We start from the raw sequence: 21,506 nt of genomic DNA, 5'->3' as shown, positions 1-21,506 counted from the left end.
TAGATTTGAAATAGATTCCAAGAAATAAAAATACCTAGATTGTCAGAGAAGGAAAGTTCATAGCTTAATTCTTTGGTGTGGTCCATCTCACAAAGTATATATAAAACTAGGAAAAGTCCAAAATAGTTGGATATATTTAAGCTGTTTCCAACATGCAGTTAGATTTGTGTTTATTAAATCTGCTTTTCCATATACATACAGAAAATTTAAAAAGAATAGAGAACACATTTCCAAGGATGAAATTTCCACATTTATTTTTCTTTTATGTGAATAGAAAATGGCAGTGAAGTGTCCTATGAACGAGGCGAGGAATGGGCATGGCGCTGCGGTACCAGCCTGGACGTTGTGCTTCCAAAGTACACTATGCGTGGTGGAGACAAAGGGTGTCGCGGTTTGCTTTTAATTGCTCACAGTTCCTTGGGCTTCTCATTTGCTTTTGAAGTTGTCAGTTTCTTCAAATCTCTTTTCAAGTGACACACTGCATTACAAATGATGGCACTTAACCAATGTGGCATTTCCATATTTACACCAACAAAAGAAATTTACAAGACATAATAGCATACAATCTTGACATTTAGTAATAGCAATAAAACATGGGCATCCATTTTATTTTTTCTGTACAAACTATCAGAACATAACTTTATTCACATTAAAAAAATCATCTTTAATTTGATTTGACCTACACATCCCCCATTTCATTTCACCCATTTCTCAAACCTCTCATCACGTCACCCACACCTTCACCAGACTACAGAATCTGTAAGTAATTAGATCTAACACCTAAATAGAGCTTAGAAAGTCCTCTCCCAAACGTTTCCTCACTTCCCTGATAATTCCTCAAAAAAGAAAAAAAAAAAACACACTTCACTCATTCCTTCCACTTCACTTTCACATTTCAATCATCAAATCAGCAAGATGGACTTTTCACCTCAATCCAAACAAGGTTAGAAAGAAAGAGTTCCTCTGTTGGGCATCTTGATGCTACACCCATGAGTCTGGGGACCCTGGGTACTGTTCTGCTCTATAAGAAGGTCGTTTAGTGGAATAAAAGTCTACATAATTTGTGGTCGATTTCAGTCCGTACTGTGTTGAGTAATCAGTAGAAGCTGGAAAGTGAACTCGGTCATCAAAATAAGGATCTTCATAGCTATGAGGAGACTGCAAATACAATCTGTATGCATCAAAGTTCTTTCTGTTGGAGTCATCTTGACTATAATACAGCTGTTGATGCTGTTGACAAAATGAAAAGGCAAATAAATAAAAGCAATTTTTTAAAAAGACGTGTTAGGAAAATTAATGTGGGCTTCCTGCTTCATATTTTTAAAGCAATATTCAATATTTGCAGTTTAAGGTTAAAAGCTGTTTCTGGTGCACACTATGCGTTTACTATTGGGCTCTTAAGGATTTTAAGCTGCATTCTCAGGCAGGCTGCTGAGTTTCCTGTCCTAAGACCTCTAGAGAAGCAGGTGCCTCAAGAAAGCCTGAGATCTCAGGGCAGGTGGCCCCAGAAACCTCCCCTCCTTACTGGAGGCCCTGCTGTGTGCTCAGCTGTGGAGGCACCTGTTACCTGGGCATGCCGAATGAGAGGATGGTCTTGATATTTGGTTTGACACAGGGGAATTATTAGCACATCACTAATTTAGTCAAGGATTGGGTTTCTGGGCCTTGGATAATTGTATAATTACCAAACCATCTTTTAGAACATTTACTTCAGATATGAAGATGGAGTCCACCCCTACATTTTAAAAGATGTATGTGGCTAGGTGAACAACAGTCACACTTTGGAAACTCTGCTCTAAGTTGTAATATTAAAGGAATAAGCAATCTCAAGGCAGAATAGTAAAATTAGGAGACACACGTGAGCAAATATGGTTCTAGAGGAAAAGGCTTCCCCAAGCCAGGGCTAAGTCCATCTGTAAGTGGGCAAGGCCAGGCACACGTGGGCACCCACACAGGGCTCACTGCTCTCCATTTCCTTTTGTTCAGTCTTAGCTTTGACCTCACACTAATTTCTTCAAATTGTGATGGTTATTATGTCTATGTTCTTGATTATGCCCAAATCCCCCTACTTAGTAAGATGTTAACAAATTTACCATATAGAAACCAATGTCATGTCCTGGAACTCAATGCATTCTAACATTATAAGGATTTCAGAGCTAAATTCTCCTTTCAAGCCAGAGTTATGATTCTGGTCTATTTTTCCTGACTAAAAAACTGTAGTATAAATTATGAATAACTTGGAAAGTTCTTTTTCTTCCACCTACAGAGAAAAGATGACGAGAAGGAGAGGTCTTAGAACACATCCTTATCTGAAGGACAGGATACAGTCTTGTTTTAGGAAACTCCAGCTGCTCTGTGTCATTGAAAGGGAAGAGGAGAGACCAGATAGATGGTCCAAGTTCGCCATGGCACTGGGAAGGACCTGAGACTGACTGCAGGCCCTTCATGAAAGCAAAGCCTGGGTGTGTTATAACCGCCAGTCCCACTCTCCCACAGTGAGGTCCATCCCGGCAGGGGCTGAGTCCACCTTGACCACTGAGACAAACAGACCTGGTGATGGACTCAGTGTTTTTAAATTGTGGAGCTTGGACAGGGAGGGGCGAGATGGAGAACGAGGTATACACAAAAGAGAACAATGTGATGAGGGCATGAAGTGTGCTTACCAACCTTCCCTCACCCAGAGGCTGGAAGAGATTTTAGAGCTTAACAGAAAGAGTGGGAAAAGGACACTGCTGGGCAAAAGACATGAACTAAAGACTTCTTGGCTGTCCCCATCAGTGGCACGGTGGTCTCAGCAGTACCGATGTGGATACTCAAGAACGTGAGGCTACCATGGAAATGCTTTGCTTAAACCACACGTGAGTTTCCAAGGAGTGAAGATCCCCAGGGAAAGCATCTAGGACCCTGCCGTGTTGGCCCAGCTCTGGGAAGTCAATCGACGTGGACCCCTTACTGTGTTAACTGCTAATCAGCCTTCTGTAAAAATGATATTGCAAATTCACCTGTAGCCGTCTATTTTGTTCTCTTGCTGGTGAGGAATAGGAACTGATGTAAATTGGTGAAGGTTTGCTGGAGCCTGTAAGAAAATATTTTATGAAATTAAAACTAGTGCTTATTACTCTGGTCCATTAGGCTGGGTGGTCTCCCCTGCACTAGGGCTAGCACTGTCCCCGACAGGGCCTGTCTTCCCCAGTGCCAATGCGGGCTGGGAGAGGTAGCAGCTCAGGGTCCCTGGATCTGGCCTGGCTGCTGCTTACCTCAGGGCTGGTGGGGGCTAATAGCAAAACTATGGCAAAAACAGGCCGCGTGTGTTTCCCCAAAAAGCAATGCCAGTGCAGAGCCCATGCGCAAAGGTTCCTGCTCAAGCTCTGCTCATATGTGGGAGGGTTTCTCCAGCTGGCTTTGGACAGCAGCACGGGATCCTGAGCTGAGGAACACTCCTTTTCCAGGGCTCTGAGCTACAGCAGTGGGTCAGAGAGGAGAAGCGAAACACAATATTCGAACAAGCCCCATGCCTTCCAAACAAACAACTGGGATTCAAAATCTCAGGTCAAGGAAGGAGCCACAATGGAGGCACAGTCTTGTACCTGGCATATTTAAGTATGTTTTAATACAAAAGGAACTTGGTAATAATGAGATAACTGTCTTCAAAAGTCCATAGTAGACTCCTGATGATGTTACCCTTCCATTATTGTTAAGGCTAGCAAAGATTTTTATTTTTTTAATGAGGAAAATGAAACGTACTTGAGGCAAATTAGTTTATTGAAGCAAGCGAAGAAGATACAGAAGGGCATGCATGCTAAAGAGGCGATCTGTAAGATAAAGCAGGCTGCTGCAAATCGGAAGCAACCATGCACTTCAGCTGGTATGTGCATTTCCTTTTGCACAGAGCTTGGTGTTGAAATGTAGCATCTGCAATTTTCTGAGCTATTAATTGCCATAGTAACAACAGTCGATTAGTAAATAGTCCTGTGAAATCACAATTTCAAAGACAACAGTACAATGGAGACTGCCCCCCCAGCAGGAGTAAAGCTGCCACCAGCTTTTATTTATTTTTAATAGACAGGTTTGAGAAAAGAGTACTTTTTGTGGGGTAGCTCACACTGACTTATTTGGAACATCTAAAGTAGTTATAATCGCCAGACGGTTGAGAATGGGAACAGTATGAAATCTTAGTAACCCTTTGGGCTGGTATCCTTTAAATAAATTGTATGCACAGCTTTCTGAATAGGATATAAAAATATTAACACTATGTAACATTATTTTTGTTATTCTTAAAAAATAATCACTTTGAGAAGAATCACATTATACCTTTTGCTATTTATTCAAACTCTTCTCCATGAAAATGTAAATGAAATTGATCTCCATTCTCTGGTTTGAATTTAAGAGATGAGCCAGTCTAGAAGATGTGGCCCCTGCAAAGTGACACCGGGCTGACGGTTCTGACGCATGTGGAAAACACAGAGACTGCTCAAGCCAGGAGGGGACGGAGCAAAGGGACTGTGCCAGTGAGCAGCCAGAAATGATTTATTTGGATACAGCCCTCTTTTTATTTGTGCCCACCGTACAACTACATACATACATACATACAAACAAGTACATGCTTGTTTTACTTTAAACAAGCAGAAAAGGCAACAATCCCCAAAGTAGGAAAGGGAATGACTGGAACATGGTTTGCTGCTGGGGGACTGTCTCAATACAAGCACAGGCTACTTCCCAGGCCACTGGCCAAGCGCCTGGAAATGCGGCTTTTCAAGAGACTGTATCACACACCCAACTGGCGTCTTACCAGGGTACAGGCCTTTATGTGTGGCATCCCCTTGGCTATTGTAATACTGCATAGGTGGCTGGGTCCTATCGTATTCAGAGCGAGGGTCTCTGATTCCTAACAGTGCTGGTGAGGAAGAGGTGCTGCCGACTGAAGGGAGAGGCAAAGGAGGAGAGAAAGAGGGGAAGAAAGAGAAATCAGCATCAGTATCTGTGGAAAATCCTCTCCAGAAACACAAAGGTCAGTAACTAGAAATGACACACAGCTGGTGCTGAAAATATCTCAGAGGTGCTGGGAGTGGAAGAGCAGCTAGACCCAAGTACGGCAAGTGCTACCTGCATGCAGGCCTGCCACTGCACAAATCAGCAAAGTCAACACCGGGGCTCACTCTCAAGCTGGAGGGCAAGCTGCCCGGCTAAAGAGGCACAGTGTAGAGATCATGCAGCTTTCCCCACTAGTCTGTCTCAATGTCTTGACTAGGCGTTTGAAACTGAGTGATAATAACTTACTAGCCATGCAAGAGTTATACTTGTTATTTTATGATCCCAGTTCAGTTGCTTGCAAAATACCCACCTATTATCCTTTATGTATAGCTCTTCAGCCAACAGAAGTTTTATGGCATGTTTTGATTTCTAATTATTTCCAAAATATCCACATCTCTAAACATGTTTGAATAAAAGCACCCATTCTGTAAAATTTATAATTCTTTTTATGGTGATCAAGGAAACAATTTAAACCCAGTAAGCCTGGCTCATTAGGAAGCGCACATGGTGCTAAGCCCTGACCTCAGAAAGGCCCAGAGGACTGTTTTACCCCAGCTTCAGCCAACATCTAATAACACCGTATCTATCCTTAGGACTCTTTTTGGACACTGTGGCACAGAAGGAAGAGAGAAACATTTCACATTTTTTCTTTTTCTTATTAAAAAAATCATCTTGCTTCCCCTAAAGTTAATTTCAAATAAGAGTGGCCACTTACTCACTTGATACACTCGAAAGCAACAGCCCCCCAAACCTTGACACCAGTGGTTTTGCATAAATTGATGCTTTCAGAGGAAGACTGACAATGAAACAGTTTTCCTAAAAAGTCACCTCACTGACATAGGATTGCTCAGTGTTAAACATGTAAGCACGTATGGACAATGTCTATGTGCTGCTCACCTTGCTTACTTTCCAGAAGGTAGTAGGACAGAAAGCATACCCGCCTGCCTCCAATGACATCAGCAAGGCATCAGACATGCCCGGAAGCAGATCCCACACTAGTGTGAAGGGATGCATTATCAGCCCTTAGAATAACTGGAGAAGCAGAAGTGGAGTATTCCCTACCACTGACTAGAATCCCAAAAGGCACCTAGGAATTTGAATGGGGCTAGCCAACACTGTCCAGCAGGTATATTTAAGGGGTCCTGAAAACAAGGTCACTATTCAGTAACTATGTGCTAATGATCCAGGGGTGTGCAATCTTTTGGCTTCCTTGGGCCACATTGAAGAGTAATAATTATCTTGGGCCACACATAAAATACACTAACATTAACAATAACTGAGGAACTAAAAAAAAAAAAATCACCAAAAAAATCTCATAATGTTTTAAGAAAATTTACAAATTTGTGTTGGGCCGCAAAGCCATCCTGGGACGCATAAAACCCATGGGCCGCAGATTGGACAAGCTCGTACTAATCTAAAATTATCCTTTGCTTGTCTATGTGCCTTTTGTTATAGAGCCACACATCTTAATTTCCCTGGCACCTCTATTCCCAAGACCCTGAAAGGTTCTGAGCATTTTTCTAAAAGAAAGCAGTTTCAGGCTATACCTGGGAGCTTAGCAAGGATGTTAAAAACCAGACACGTAGGTTTCTTTCAAGAAAGCAACCCATAATTTAAAAACTAAGATATATACCATGCACAACAAGCACAGACAATTAAAAAAAATTCTAGTTCAAGTGGGGACATCCAATTATGTGGCAAGAACCACTGGCCATGTATATTCGTCTTTTTGGCCACATTTGTCCACATGAGAAATAAGACTGCCAGCAGTAGCAGTGCTGAATAAAACAGATAATATTTAAAAGTCCAAATGGGTGACTTAAAGCCAAATAAAAATAAGATACTTATTATTTTTCCTTTCTCATTTTGGAAAGAATTAGATTTATAGGACTGATTGGCTTGGCAGTAATAATCAGCCCTTACATGTAAAAAAATTTAGTCTGAATCTCAAAACATTCTTTCCATCAAGTTAAACATTACAAAGAAGTAGGTAGTATGGTTGCCAGGATTCCCAACTTAAAAATCAAAAGGAATTCCTACAGACCCACACGGTAAGGCCTGCTTCCATTAGCAGCAGATGCTGGGGGTCTGCAGAGGAAGGAGGTTTAACTGGAAAGCAGGCAGCTCTCCCAGGTTGCGGATCTGAAGACCTTAAAGGTCCTCTTTACGGACCCTGCTTCTAAAAGGTTTCACTAAGAAAAGTTAAAAAAATTCACTTTGGAGGAGACTCCAACCTCATGGCCAGCTGGCATACAGGGCAGCCACTTTCAGGCATAACCCAGTGCGTCTCGAAGTGTGGCCCTCCACTCTCAGGCACCCCGATCCCCTGTCCAGTCTGTCAACTGCAGGTTTCAGGGCCCCTTCTCACACTTAGTGAGGCAGACTTGAGGGCAGGGCCCGGGGCGCTGTTGCTGATGTAAAATTGTATACACTTTTAAAAAGGAAGGAAGAAAGTGGGCTTGTGGTTTATAATGGTGTGTGATTCCTACAGAAAGTTCTCTGCTGCATGGGTAGTGTTGGAGATGACAGGCTTAACCAGCTTATGTTTGATCTTCTCTGGCTGGGGAACAATGTTCTGTCACACAAAGGTTCTTGCCAAGGAGTGGCATTTTCCCACTGACCTGACTGAATGATGGGTGACATCTGTTGGTTGGTGGTAGACAAGGAAGGATGTGATTTGAATCGGTCTCGCTCCAATGTCGACACAGGTGTAATAAAATGGTTCTGATTCCACCCATCCTGCAGAGTTAAGAGAAAAAGAAACCTCTCAAAATGAATAATGACATTTCATTACAATAAATGATTATGAGTGTGTGCTCTGATGAATGCTAATTATGCCAGAGCTATTCTTGTAGGTTACCTTTTTATAAATGCTCCGGAGGTCCCGATATTGCCATAATGTATTCAAGACCTGGGCTGCTGCCTTCACCACTTTCAGAGATGATCTAGGTAGAGAGCAAGGATATTAATGAATGTGGGTGACACAGCCTCAGCCCCACTCAGAGGGGTGCAGGATGAAAATCAGTGGCCAACAGGCCATCGCTCTCAGGGCCACAGGGATGGAGGCTACTGCAGGACACACCACAAAGGGACCAGGTGTGCCTGGGAGTCGATCAGGTTTGGAATTGGCAAGAGGTGGCAAGAACTGAAGTGAGGCCATCAGGCAGTGAGCTCTGTGGAGCAGCTGTGGCCGGGACGAACCTGAGCTGAGGATCTCTGTAGGTGTCAATCCCAACCTCCCTCCGTATCTTTACTGAGGGCCACTGATCTCACTGGGGCTTTGGGATTCATGCAACCATGACTCTACATTCTGAGTGTCTGGAGACCCTCCCAAGTGAGTATGTTTTATCCCTCCTTCTTTATTAAGCCTTCATCTAAATACCTCCATTGCCTTATCATTCATACCTCTAAGTAGACTAATGTGCGTTCTAATGTTGAATTTGGAAAACATGGTCACAGATATTATTTCCCCTCTCTGAGGACATTTTGCAAATGCTGGTGCTCTGCTTAAGCATAGCCGACCACCAGTCACTGGATTCACCTTGGGAGCTGCTGCTGTAAGTCAGTGGCCTCACCAGTAACTGAAGAGGGGACTTCCTGCCTCAGCTAAGGCCCTCAGATCTCTACATTTGGGTGGTACTCATGGACCAGTGCTTGCAGAGTTAGCCCTAAGGACAACTGAACACTTCAATCTTAAAACTCCATTGACAGTTTGACTTCAAATGTATATACCCGATCTAAAATCTGGTTTTCTCTTCTACTCCTTATCTTCCCAATTAAACTCTCATGAAGTGGAGGAGGACAAGGGAGGGGAGCAAGTGGTGAGCTACTTCCTCAGCCCCTAACAACAGAACATGGGTTGCTAATGATTCTGAGGGTTTAAGGTGAGCAGAGCCAGGTAAAGCCAACCCACTCAAAGCCTTTCTGACCTTTTTATTTCCAAATTGGACTATGGAACAGGCAATAGCTAAATACCCCAAAGAAATAAACACAGATGAAATTTCAGGCACCCAAGACAGCCTCTGGAAGACAGATTTGGGGGAGCAGGGCACTTGCCCCACATAGCCACCCTGTTCTCAGCTGGGCCCGGCCATTGCTGCTTTGTTCACCCATCTGTCTTTAAGTGCTAGGCAGCAGGATGAGGCTCAAAAGGCAGATTCCACAGCTGCCTGGGAGGATGACAACTGAAACACTCGACCAGGCAGGACCGTGCCCAGGATATGCCTTGACAAAAACAGACTACATATTTTCAGACACAAATTCCATGAGCAGAAACCTGACCCATGAGAAAAGCAAGGAAGATTCTTTGCTCTCCTTTGCAGCAAAACTCCTTGAAAGAGTTATGTACTTGCATCTCTAATTTCCACCATCCCATCTTCTCTTAAATATAGGACCTCCATATTGTTACATCCGAAGGTCAAGTTGCAGTCCTCATCCTGAGTCACTGTATTTCACCTTGGGAGCCGCTGCTCTAAGTCAGTAGCTTCACGGGTAAGTGCAGAGGGGATGCGGTGCCCTGCCTTGGCTAAGGCTGTCAGATCACCACGCTGGGGTGGGCCTCCTATACCCCTCACTGGCTCTGCTCCAGCCCCACCGGCTTCCCTCTGTTCCTCAAGCACACGAGGTCCTCTAGCTTCTCAGGGCTCTCTCCCTTGATGTCCCCCTCTAACCGAAATGCTCTTCCCCCAGGGAGCTGCACTGTTCCTTCCCTGCCTCCTCCAGCTCTGTGCTCAAAAGGCACTGTCTCTGCAAGGCCTTCATTGACTAGCATCCCTCTCCCCAGCATGGCCCACCACCCACCCTGACATTATTATGCGCCCTGCCCCTCAGCACCACCCACCACGCTCCATGCGTTTCTGTTCGTTTGGCACCTTGTCTGCGTCTACCTCGCCCATGGAACGTAAGCTACCTCGGGTGGGGCTGTCATGCGACCTGTCTGCTGCTGCAAGCCCAGCATAGAGAACAGCGTCTGGCACACAGCAGGCAGGCAGTAAGTACTTGTGAAAGAAGTTAAGTGTGTGGAGCTAGGAGACAATTTGATTTGGTCCAGGACTTTCCGAATCTCTGGTTTTGAAAAACAGATTAGACTGGGTAGCAATTTTCTTAATATGCAAAGATTCTGGCACTGGCTCAGCATCTCAGCCTCTTCCTTTGCTGCTCACAAGTGCAGGCTGTCCAGCGACATTTTAAGAGCATAAGTGATTATGGTTCCACTCACTCCCCTTCCCAGCCCTCCCCACCCCCTATAACCATTTATTACTAATTAAATAGAAAAAAATACATTTAAAAAAAAGACTGAAAGGAAATATCATTACTGCTGATAGGTGTGGTTTCTGGGAGATAAGAATATGGTTTTAGATTATTCTTATATTTTAGAAACTCCTTCAAAAGTATAAAGATGAGATGTAATGTGAGTTCCAGCACTGTCATTTGGCTAATTAATAAATATTCACCAAACACCTGTTATGAGCAGGCCAGGCTTATTCTAGATGCCAAGGATATAGCAGTGAACCAAAATAAAAATCTCTGCAATGGAAGAGTCAGGTATAAGAGGAAGACATAACTTCCACAGCAAGGGGAAATCAGCGCTATGGAGAGAGCAAAGCAGGGGGTTTGGGGGAGAGGGCTGCCATGCTACTGTGGCTCAGGGAGGTTGCTGTCCTGCTGTTCTGAGATGGCACCAGGCATCCTACTTACCATTTCTCTGATCTGATACTAAGGCAAACTTACAGTCACTGCTACAGCTCCATGACAAGCAGCCTTCAATTTTTACCACTGATTCTCTAGTCTTTCCTTCCTGCTTAATCAGTGAGGTGTCATGCAGAAGCAAAGGGAAATGCGCCATCCAAGCCTGGGGCACATCCTGAGGCCACACAGCAGCCCTGCTGCAGAGCAGTAATTTTAATACTTTCTGGGTATGTGGCAGAAAACTCAATTCCAGAACTGGGGATTCAAGAAGACGTTCCTGCAGAACAGGCACTCAGGCCTGGAGCAGAGAGACAAGGGCACAAGGGAAATGGTGCCCCCTAGATTTTTCTCATCCTGGCATTTCCAATTCTTCCAGGAGTTGGCATGACCAGTTGTGGCTTTAGGGACTGCTATGGTCTGAAAGTCTGTGTCCCTTCCAAAGTTCATATGTTGAAATTCCAACCCCCAAGGTGATGGTATTAGGAGGTGGAGCCTTTGAGAGGTGATTAGATCATGAGGGTAGAGCCCTCATGAATGGCATTAGCACCCTTATAAAAACAGGCCTGAGACCTCTCCCTCCTTCTACCATGCAAGGACAGCTGAAAGGCACCATCTATGAACCAGAATTGGGGCCCTCACCAGACACCAAATCTGTTGGTGCCCTGATCTTGGATTTCCCGGCCTCTAGAACTGTGAGAAATAAATTTCTGTTGTTTATAAGCCACCCAGTTCACAACATTTTGTTACAGCAGAACAAACAGACTAAGACAGAGACAAATACCAATGTAGGAGTGAGGGTGTTACAATAAAGTGAAAACCAAAAAAAGGCCCCATAACAGAAAACACTTCTCCCAGCATAGCAGGTTGTAAGTGCTGGAGACTGCTTAGCTTATCGGCATGTAAGAAATGCAAAAATAAATCCTTTCCAATAGGAAAGGTATCCTCAACAAAGGCCTCATCACAGGACAATCTCAGGAATAAGAGCACTACTTGCACCTCCTTGCCGCAGACTTGCCTGTCGCCCCTGCCTTTGGTTATGTTCACCAGCTTCTCTATGCCTCCTGAGTCGGCCAGGGCTTTTGCGTTCTCCATGTTTTTGCTGGTGACCTCATGCAGAGCACAGCAGATGGCTGCCATGGTCTCATCAGACAAGACACTGGGGCCATTGCCGCCGGGGAGCCGGTTGACCAGGTCTCGCATGGCGTATTTGCCTGCCAACGGCAAAAGAGTAAATTCTACTTCCAGAAGGTACTAGGTTTTTGTTATTGTTGTTCAGATTCTGGTGGCATGCAATCTCTTAAAAATAAAACCCTCAAAGAGACAATAATAGGGGAAAAAATCAAAACCCATGGCAAGGAAGAAAAGGACAAATGTCATTATAAGGGGAAAGCTAACATTTATTGCAACGTCACTTGCAGAAATGATTCATTTATAAAACATTACTGTCAATTGCTGAAAGCAAATGTAAATCAATGCGTAAAATTGGGTAGACAAATCAAGTTGCTTTCGTTCAAGTATTTTCAGTAACATTGAGTAATGAAGGAATTATAATAGTAAATTTTATTCTCAATGGAATTCCTATGCATCACAAATACCTCAATTTCCTCTTAGAGCTTTTTAAAACTTACCTTTGAATCTGGACCAAGTCAGGCTGCCAAACAATACTTTTCGTTAGATCTTTCTGGATCTTAATGTATGAACTGGGTACAGTTACACATTTTTGTGTATAGAGCTGAGGTGTACAGCAACTCATCTGACAACGGTGGCAACATGTTAGTTTCTTTAAAAGATGACACAAGTAAAAGTTCTGGTATTAAAATTATAGGTATGTTATCTCCCAGGAATAATGCAATAATAATGAAATTCTTGCTAAGACAAGGCAAGGGGAGTTTCACAGTTATTGAGGTATTTCTTTACAGATACTGAATTTTTCTTATTCCTCTCCAAAAAGAGATTACCTCTAGCTTTTTCAACTTCGATTACCAACTGACAAACTGTAAGTGCACTACAAACAAAAGAAATGAACTAAAGTGCAAGTAAACATCTTCTTAGTTCTCCCCTATGCTAATAATTGAGTGGATGTGCAATCGGTTTTTATAAAGGCCTGTTTATTTACAGTGGTAAGCAGAAGAAGACAGGTCTCAGCTACATGCTGTGTGATGTACAGCACGTCGGAGGGAAGGCTCTGGCTTGCTCACAACAAACACTGCTATGAAGAGTGGAAAAACAGTGCTGACACTGTAAGGCCACAAGATAAATGTGGTTTTCAGAGCAGATGATAAGTTAGCTCTGGTGATTTTGAATACTCATGAATGACCAAAAGGCCCATGACATGTAATTTGTCATTTTGCTAAGGCATAACTTTAAATTGCACTCCTGGGGGTTAGGCCGAGGCAGCTCGCTCTGCCTATGAATGAGTGAGCCTGGCGGTCCCCTCAGAACTTGCAGCTCCAGACAGCAGGGTGGGTCCCACTCAGTTGAGTATGTAGTAACTTTTATGAAGTGATAAAACTTTGCTTCTTTGTGAAAAATGGCTCTGAAAAGAAAGTCCTTTGCTAGTGCTGATGATGAATGTGAAAAAAGAGGGAAGAGGTCAGAGAAGGGGAAGGTTCCTAGGAACTGAAGTACTGGGTAAATTAGGCCAAATACTGAATCCAAGAGTGAGGCAGATCTCACAGGAATACTGAATCCAAGAGTGAGGCAGATCTCACAGGAAGACGGGAATAGGGAAACAAAAAAAACAGATTGATGGAACAGTTCAAGAGTGCTCCAGCCAGGTTAAAAAAAAAAAAAAAAAAAAAAAAAGCTCATCACTGGAGAGGCAGAAGGCCAGTGGAAGTTAAAAAGGGTTATTCACAGAAAACACAGAAATGCACTGAGAGGAAGCCAAGACTTGGAACACACATTCCTCTTGCCAAAGGTCTTAGCACTTCACAGTACCAGCTCAAGGCCTCCTGTCTACCTGTGTCTTTGCGTTGTGAAATATGACAGGCCACAGGATATACGTGTCAACCATTTGTTTTTTAGCATTAAAAATGCCCAAATTATACATGCTTCTTATAAGAAATCCAAACAATACAGACATAAGAAAAATAACTTTAAAGAATATCTCTCTTTAGGGACCTGAAGGATTTCTGTAAAGGAAGTGTGGGAACTGAGAGATATGGCACATCTACAAGAATCAGGCATGAGCTGGACCATGAACAGGGTGAGGAGGAACTTCCTTTCCTCTCCGTAGGGGGATGATTTGGCTTAAAGGAATGGTGTGTTAAGAGCAGGTTAATCTGGGCAACAATTCAAAATAGCAATTCTGTCGGGCACTGTGTGAAGGGCTTCCATTGTAAGTCATCACGTTTAATCCTTACAGCAATTCTTTATGGTAAACATCATCGCCCTTGTTTCTCTCTCCTTCTCTCATGGCAGGTGTATTTTAAGTTTACTATAGATTCACATGAATCCACATAAGATCTTGTCCCATTTCCCCTCCTTCTCCCCTGACCTGTCACCAGCTGTGGGACTTGGCATGGAGCTCTCTCATTTCCTCTTTACAGCAAACCCACAGTTAGGACAGCAGGCATCAACAGCTCCCCTTCAGAGATGAGGAGTTTCCTTTCATTTCCAATCTAGATAGAATTATGGAGCCTGAACGGGGTTATATAGGATACCCCAGGTTGCATGGCCAGTGAGCAGCACATCCTGGGAATGAAGCTCAGGTTTATGGGGGTCCCTGATGTCTTCTTTAGCCCGCATCCTGCCTAGGATGTGGCAATGCCACAGAGGCAAGCAAGCTGCCTGGGGTGCGGAGCGTACAGAGGTCCTCACTGTTTGGTTTGTGCATGTGCCAACCCTACCTTGTACACACCTGAGAGTAAAGGCCTCCTAAAATGTTGTGCCTTTGGGGCCTTGCTTAGCTCACCCTAGTCCTGCCCCTGCCCAGGGTGGAAATGATGTTGGGACAGTGGTTCTTCTCTGGGAAAGATTTATACCAATGTGAGAGGGGAAAGCTACAAAACATTCATGTGATTTTTTTATTTAGAGTATGGTAGTGTTGGTGAATTAGCAGGTATCAGTCCAAAAATTGGAAAGGGAGATTAAGATTTTTTGTTGCTCAGGATATAGAGAACTCTCTTAGAAATGAGAGACACTAACCCTACTAGTGTTGTAAGGTACAACTAAAATTGCTGGCCTTTCTGAAAATTTACCTTCCCTAATCAATGACTAATTAATGAGCTTGCCTCCTGCTGAAAAAGAATGGTCACAAAACAGGAGTACTCAAATATGCCAAGAAACTGGAGACTAGGGCTCAGCTGTTAATGATTTTACAAGCCATATATTTATTAATCAAAAGAAGAGTTTCATGAATTTTGTAGCTGCTCTCACATTTACAGCTCATCTTGTCACCAGAACATACCTATGAGCTCCTTGTTGCGAACATCTAGTGCCATATTCCTCAAGGCAGTTGCCACAGAAGAAACAACTCTATCGTTATCCATTCTCAGAAGCTCCACAAGGATGGGGAGCCCCTTTTCTTTTCGGACGGCCGCCCGGATATATGCTGCAAACTAGTGAGAAAAATAAGGCAGGAAGTAACATAAAACAGAGTTCCACTCTCATATGTTACTGTCACCTAAAAAAGATGTTTCCAAAAGATGAACTAATAGATTAAATGGTTTCTTTCCAATTGAAGATCAAATCTGTGGTGTCAGTGAAGAGAAAACCAAAGTTGGGGAGAAAGATAGGCTGGAATGACTGATTTAAAAAGAAATCCCAAAGCCTGAAAATCTCAAACCACCATCTGCCAGATATTTTTGTGCAGAAAAGAGAAGGCAGTGATTACTTTCTATCTCAGATACATAAACATGATTAAGGAAGGATCGTGTGTTTTCTTTGCAGTTGGTCCCCTGCCAAACCCAGAGGCTATAAATAGGATGGCAGAGACAGTAACCCATCAGCACACATGAAAGGAGAACCTGTCTCCATCAAGTCATTTTTTTTTCTATATTCCCTGCAACAATATTTCGAGTTCAGTAACCTGTCAAAGAGATTAGTTGGAAAAATCCCTTGCCTCAGAAGAAAGGGAAATCTCCAGAAACATCCAGCATCATAATTCATACAGCCTGGTGAAAAAGTAAGTATATTTGTGTGCAAAATGCATTCTCACTCAAGATTAGTTAGCTGCTGATGCTGTTTTTTAAAAATCCATAGTCAAGAAATTTTTCTGTGACTATGAAGCAACTCTGTACTGTGAGTCAGTATGTATATCTTATAAAATGGAAATGAGCGCTAAGTCATCAGTGAAACAACCAAAAAGAGTAACGTTAGAAAACGGTTCTTTAATCTTGTTTCCAGCTTTGAGCTTTAATTGACTTTTTCAACCAATGCAAATCATCTTTCAAATTTTAGGGTAATTGAAAGATGCTGCTCATAAAACATATACTTTCCTGCTGTGACCAAGACAGTAGGACAGAGATCTACCAGCCCTTTGTATTATTTCGAACATTAAAATATGTGATTGACCATCCAGTTTCTTGAATACCAACAGAATATTTTAATAATACAAATAAGAGGGAAAGATGCATTTCAAAGATCCTATTTATATTCTGCATATGAAATGCATACTCCTATTTTTCAAATCACATGAAATCTACGGGGGGAAAATGAAGTACATGACTCGTTACTAGGCAAAGCACTCAGGCAGTTTTATGAACTTCTCTCTCTGAAACCTGCAACAACAGAACCATCTCCTTCTGTCTCACTTGGAGACCTACCAGCCCAGCCCAGCCCAGCCCAGCCCGTCTCCCTTCTGGAGAACTACAGTCATCACTGCTCCTGAAATAGCTTCTTACTTGATAACATCTGTGGCCACGATTATCTCATTTTCTTAGTGAAGGTCCAATATTTTAACTCACTATTGAAATCGCTTAGATATAATGTTTATATTTTAAATGAGCTTTGCCATCTAACTCTCTCACTAAATGATCCCAGACATGAACTTCTAAATAAGTCAAATCACATCGATTTCAATTACTGTCTTTTTTATTATCATCAAATGATCCTCTGGTCACAGAAGCTGAAGGTGAACGCTGTTCTACAACATAAATGTTTATAAATACTTATGTGCTGGGAGTGTCTCACTAAATCCTCATAACCACTTTATAAGGCAGGTATTAATATTCACTTTATTTTAGGGAGGTGGAAACTGTGGGCAGAGCCCCTAGGCTGCCAGACGGTAAGCAGAGTGGCCTGGATTCACAGCCAGCACTTACACACTGAGTCACTGGCACTTTAACTAGGAGCCACAACAAAATAACCACACTGGCTGAGCACTAGACCATAGTTATCGCTCTATATTCAACGTAGTAGCCATGTGCACGAAACAAACCATACCTAGGCTTATCAATGCTTTTCACTCTCTTGAAAACACCATCACCAAAAGATTCTCATTTTGGGGGGTTAAGGTGGGGGAAGAAGCCCACAGCAAGCATTGTAGTAACTCTACTAAAATACACCTGTCAAGAAATTACTAGAGGTTGAAAATGTCTCAGACAAGGACTGTCTGGGAAGTTGCTGGGGGACATTTAAAAAGTTCTGAGAACTTGCTTACAGTGGTAACAAGAGGAAACCGTCTTCAGTTTTCATAGTCATACATTTGCAAAAAGATGCAGAAACCTTAGACACAGGCATGTCTGTAATGGTCTGAGAGGAACAGAGGTCCTCTATCCCTCCCCACAGTGCTGCCCAACCTGTGTTCTGTCCTGCCACTCAAGATTTCTCACCTTTGTATTGCTGCACCGGCTCCCAAATCCAGTCCCTGCTTCTAACTCTCCCTTCCTCGAATCCACCTTTTGCACTGCCATGGAAGTGGGTGAGCAGTGATGATATTAGCCCGTCTCTGTCATTTATCTGCCCAGACTCTTTCGGTAGCCCCTCCTGTGTGTAGGTTAGGATTCAGCTCCTGAAGTTTGGCCTTCAGGCCTATCCATGATGCCTGGCTCCATGGTGGGCCCCAGTGGGCAGCCAGTAGTCCTGGCCCACACTGTCTTCTCTGCACCACAAGACTGTCCTCCTCCTGTTGTCCCTGTTATCTGGATGGCTCCTTCCACACCACAGCCTCAGCCTCTACAGGCTTACTTTCACTCATCTTCAGAGATTCTGCCGGGCAGCATCCCCTCCAGGAAATCTCCTCCACGTCCTTACTCCGCTCTTTTCCTGACCTTCCCTTACACTGTGTGGCTGGGTTAGATGTCTTCTTTCAGGACCCCTCAGCACATACATCCTGTGGCTTCTACACTGTGCTGGCACCATCTGTTTTTCTCACTAGCCTTCTGTTTCTCATAGTGAGGGACTTGTATTTATCTTTGTATCCCCAGAGCAACTGCTTGTCTCCCTTTTTTCCCTTTAACCCCTTCACAGACAAACTAAGTAACTGTGACCCTTTCACCATCAGGGCTGATCTGACTGAGGCAGAACATATATATATAACATTTCAAGTTAGTTTGCAAAGATGGAAAGAAGTGTAGATAAGTGGAAGTCATCCTACCTTCCAGTTGCCAGCAGAGAGGTTCTGGAGAGACCCTGCAGAGCCTTCCAAGGTGGCTGGGTTGGAACTTTCTGCTAGAAGAGTCAGATATGGTTTTACCACCGATGGGTGCCACAGCATCTCAACCCCTTTGGGGGACTTCGACAGTCCTGGGATAGGACCAACTCCATCCCACTGAAAGACAAACAGCACACGTTAAATGGAGGCAGAATGAACATGATCTCCAATACTTGAAAACATTCACCTTTGCGGGACTCAGCTATAGCTATGCAGAAAATTTATTTTCTTGCCAAATATGTGATTCCTCACTCCCAGAAAAATTAAACTTGAGAGTCTCATATCAAATAAAATGCTAACTTGATCTTCTTGTGGAGTCCTCTTTTTCTTTTTCTTCTTCTTCCCCCAGCAACTTGGCTCAGAGTCTTTGCTGGGAGACTCTTTTCCCAGTAAGTCATCCAATTCGTTCAGTCCCAGTAACCGGGCCTGGGGCACCTCCAGCTCCAGCCGATAGGACAGGTTCCTCAGGGTGCACACGCAGTTCTCCACCGTCTGAAACCCAGCATGGCGTATAATTAAAAACAACTCGGCACATTAGAGCAAAACACTTCTGTACTGAACACTACAGACAGGAAATAAATGGGAAATATGAAAGAACTACTTTTTATTTATGAGAACTTGAAACAATCTGAAGAGAGAATTATGATTCTAGAGTGTTTGTGGAATACCCAGATGACAGGATGCAGAGCCCTTCTCAGTCCTGCTGAGGATTTGACTTCATGCCGACCGAAATGCTTGAGACTCCGGCCCAGTGTTTCTCCTCAGGGCTGCTGCCGTGCAGACTGCACCCATGATGCTTGAGCCTCACTTCTCACTACTGCAGATCCTTGGTGTGACAACAGATGCCCCAACTCCCTCCCTGGGGACAACCATATCCCCAAGTCCCATGTCTGCCTCCTTCTCAATCTCCCAACTCCACCCTCCTTTTGAGCCATGTTCAGCGGTGTCTTTCCCTGCTGACATTTGCCTTCTGTACATGGTCTTTTGTTCCCTAAAAGACTGCATCACACCTCTGATTGGGAGGCCAACTGTCATTTAACTGAGTGTTTAACTGAGTGTCTAAAACCAAGTTCAGCATTTGCCTATCTAGCAAGCTTCCCTTTCCAACTTGCTTACTCCTCTCAATTTCATCTGCAGATCTCCTGGTTCAATAAGGCTCAAAAACTGGCTGTTCCCTTGCATTCCTCTCTCTTCTCCCAGGCACTCTTCATCCTTTTTTCTCTCAGGCTCACCCTTACAATCCAACACCTTCCAATGGCCTCTCCTAGTCCAGTCCATCCTGACACCAAGTAACTGGCCCGCTTTGGAAGTCCTGACACTTTCAGTCCCTCTTTCCTGTTCTTTCCACTTTCCTCAGCCCCCAGGAGGATCCTGGATGGTCGTCACAGCTGACAAATGATGAGCAGAATGCCCTGTACTCGGGCACAGGAGGGAGAGGGTAAGGGGCTCATGCTGGGGACAGACCAACCACAGGGCGGCAGCAGCAGGAGGGGGTGTAGAGAGGTGCAGCAACAGTTCGTGCTGGGGGTGGGGACTGTGGACTGCACTGCAGCCAGGAGGGCAGAGAGTTTGGGGGGATTACAGTGCCTCAACCAGGAACTTTTAGTCAGTAGATACTCAAATACTGATGGCTCTGATTCTAGTGCGGATACAGAATTGGAGGAAATAGCAGCATGGGCACCACCCTGAGAATGAGCCTAGGGGAACCAGAGAGAAAGCCTTTACCACACCAAGCCACTCTGTTCTCACGGTTCTCAGGATATTTTCTTAAGTTGCCACGTCCTTGCCCCTGTAACTTTGGAGACTTGCCCTTTGATCTGGAGAGTGGCCTCCTGAGGAGGACAGGATCCACAGGTCAGAAAGAACCAATGGCATGCAAATAGTGGCACCAGGCATCATGGTCACCTGCCACCACGCCCTCCTGCAGCCAGGCCGGCACTGACCTTGCTGTCGTAATCGGATGTGTTCACACACGTGTGGATCACATACAACAGTGAGTCTACCAGCCCCTCGCAGGACCGCATTTGCTTCCGAGCTTCTTCCCCCGCGGAGCTGAGGTTCCTAAAGGGGTGGAGACAGGAGGAGCTGCTGAGATGAACCATGCACTCATCAGCCACGTGGACTTAACCTTAAGGATCTGAGAGAGCGAACAACAGGTGGCAGCCACTTAGAGGTCGGAGGAGGCACTGGGGGCTTGCATGGTAACATCCTGAAGCTCACAATGATGGCCCGCTCCCCATTATCCACACATGGAAGGGAACCTGCACATTTGGACTGTATCTCTCTCATGACGTGTCACTTTCTAACTCCCTCATATAATTCTTTAGGGGCCTATTCTCCTGAGGTTCTTCATACGTAAAAGGGGGAAAATAACAGTAACTACCTCACAGGATTGCTGTGAAGAAGAAACGAGTTGCTACATAGAAAGCAATTAGAAAACTGCCTCCTTCCCAGAAGGTGGCCTGCTGTCAGTCATGGTGGTGGCTACTACTAGACATGCTTCACCTCCCTTGTTAGGCCAGAAGCTTCTTGCAGTCCCCTGGGCCTATTATAATATTTTGCGTGCAGTAAGTAGGTGGTCATTAAATGTTTTTTGGATGAACAGAGGAAACATATAATTTCTTGTATTATAAACATTTCAAGTTAAATATAGATATTTGCTTATGCTAAAACTTTTCTGATCTTTTCAATTATAAAACACCCAGAAAACGGTTTTGTGTCTAAATTTTTTTATATCAATTTGCCTTCATAAATTGATACCAAATAAGGATCTATTTTATGTCTCATTAACAATGGTTCTAGGCTAACTGTAAAATTATGCAAATTGAGAATTTGCAAAACTGCGACTAGATGAGGGGGCGGTGGAATGGCGGCTCTCATCTGCCCTGCCTCTCCGCAGCACTTTCCTTTTCTCCACCAGCTTCTGGGACCCCACCTGGCTTCTCTCTCACCTTGCTACTTCTCAGACTCATCTGCCCATGGGCACCTCCAGGAGTGCCCCAGGTCCTGTCTTGTCTTCATCTTTGCACTCTCCAAGGTGCCTTCTGCTCCTTGTCTTTAATGCAACCTATGGACACATGGCCATAGGTTGGCACACATCTGCCTTTAGCCCTGACTGCTCTCTAGAATTGCGGATTCCTTTCTCCAGTGCTTTCTTGACACTGGCACATAGACTGCTAATTAGACTTCT

General features: G+C 44.0%; 1 protein-coding gene across 1 annotated transcript in view; it reads right to left on the bottom strand.

Annotated features, from left to right (window-relative positions):
- Window positions 1–227: 227 nt before the first annotated feature.
- PKP4 (plakophilin 4) overlaps window positions 228–21,506 on the bottom strand; it is a 227,178-nt gene continuing 205,899 nt past the window's right edge. The window contains exons 13-22 of the mRNA XM_034954312.2: window positions 20,260–20,377; window positions 18,617–18,808; window positions 18,260–18,433; window positions 15,131–15,281; window positions 11,735–11,930; window positions 7,892–7,976; window positions 7,653–7,770; window positions 4,790–4,918; window positions 3,003–3,076; window positions 228–1,230 (exon numbers count right to left, since the gene is read on the bottom strand). Of these exons, the coding sequence (XP_034810203.2) occupies window positions 982–1,230; window positions 3,003–3,076; window positions 4,790–4,918; window positions 7,653–7,770; window positions 7,892–7,976; window positions 11,735–11,930; window positions 15,131–15,281; window positions 18,260–18,433; window positions 18,617–18,808; window positions 20,260–20,377 (1,486 nt within the window). The 3' untranslated portion in view covers window positions 228–981. The remainder of the gene's footprint in view (window positions 1,231–3,002; window positions 3,077–4,789; window positions 4,919–7,652; window positions 7,771–7,891; window positions 7,977–11,734; window positions 11,931–15,130; window positions 15,282–18,259; window positions 18,434–18,616; window positions 18,809–20,259; window positions 20,378–21,506) is intronic.

This window comes from Pan paniscus, chromosome 13, assembly GCF_029289425.2.
Source record: "Pan paniscus chromosome 13, NHGRI_mPanPan1-v2.0_pri, whole genome shotgun sequence".
Lineage (NCBI taxonomy): Eukaryota > Metazoa > Chordata > Mammalia > Primates > Hominidae > Pan > Pan paniscus.
Note: the sequence above shows the minus strand (reverse complement) of the source record. Positions and strands in the feature narration are given on the sequence as shown.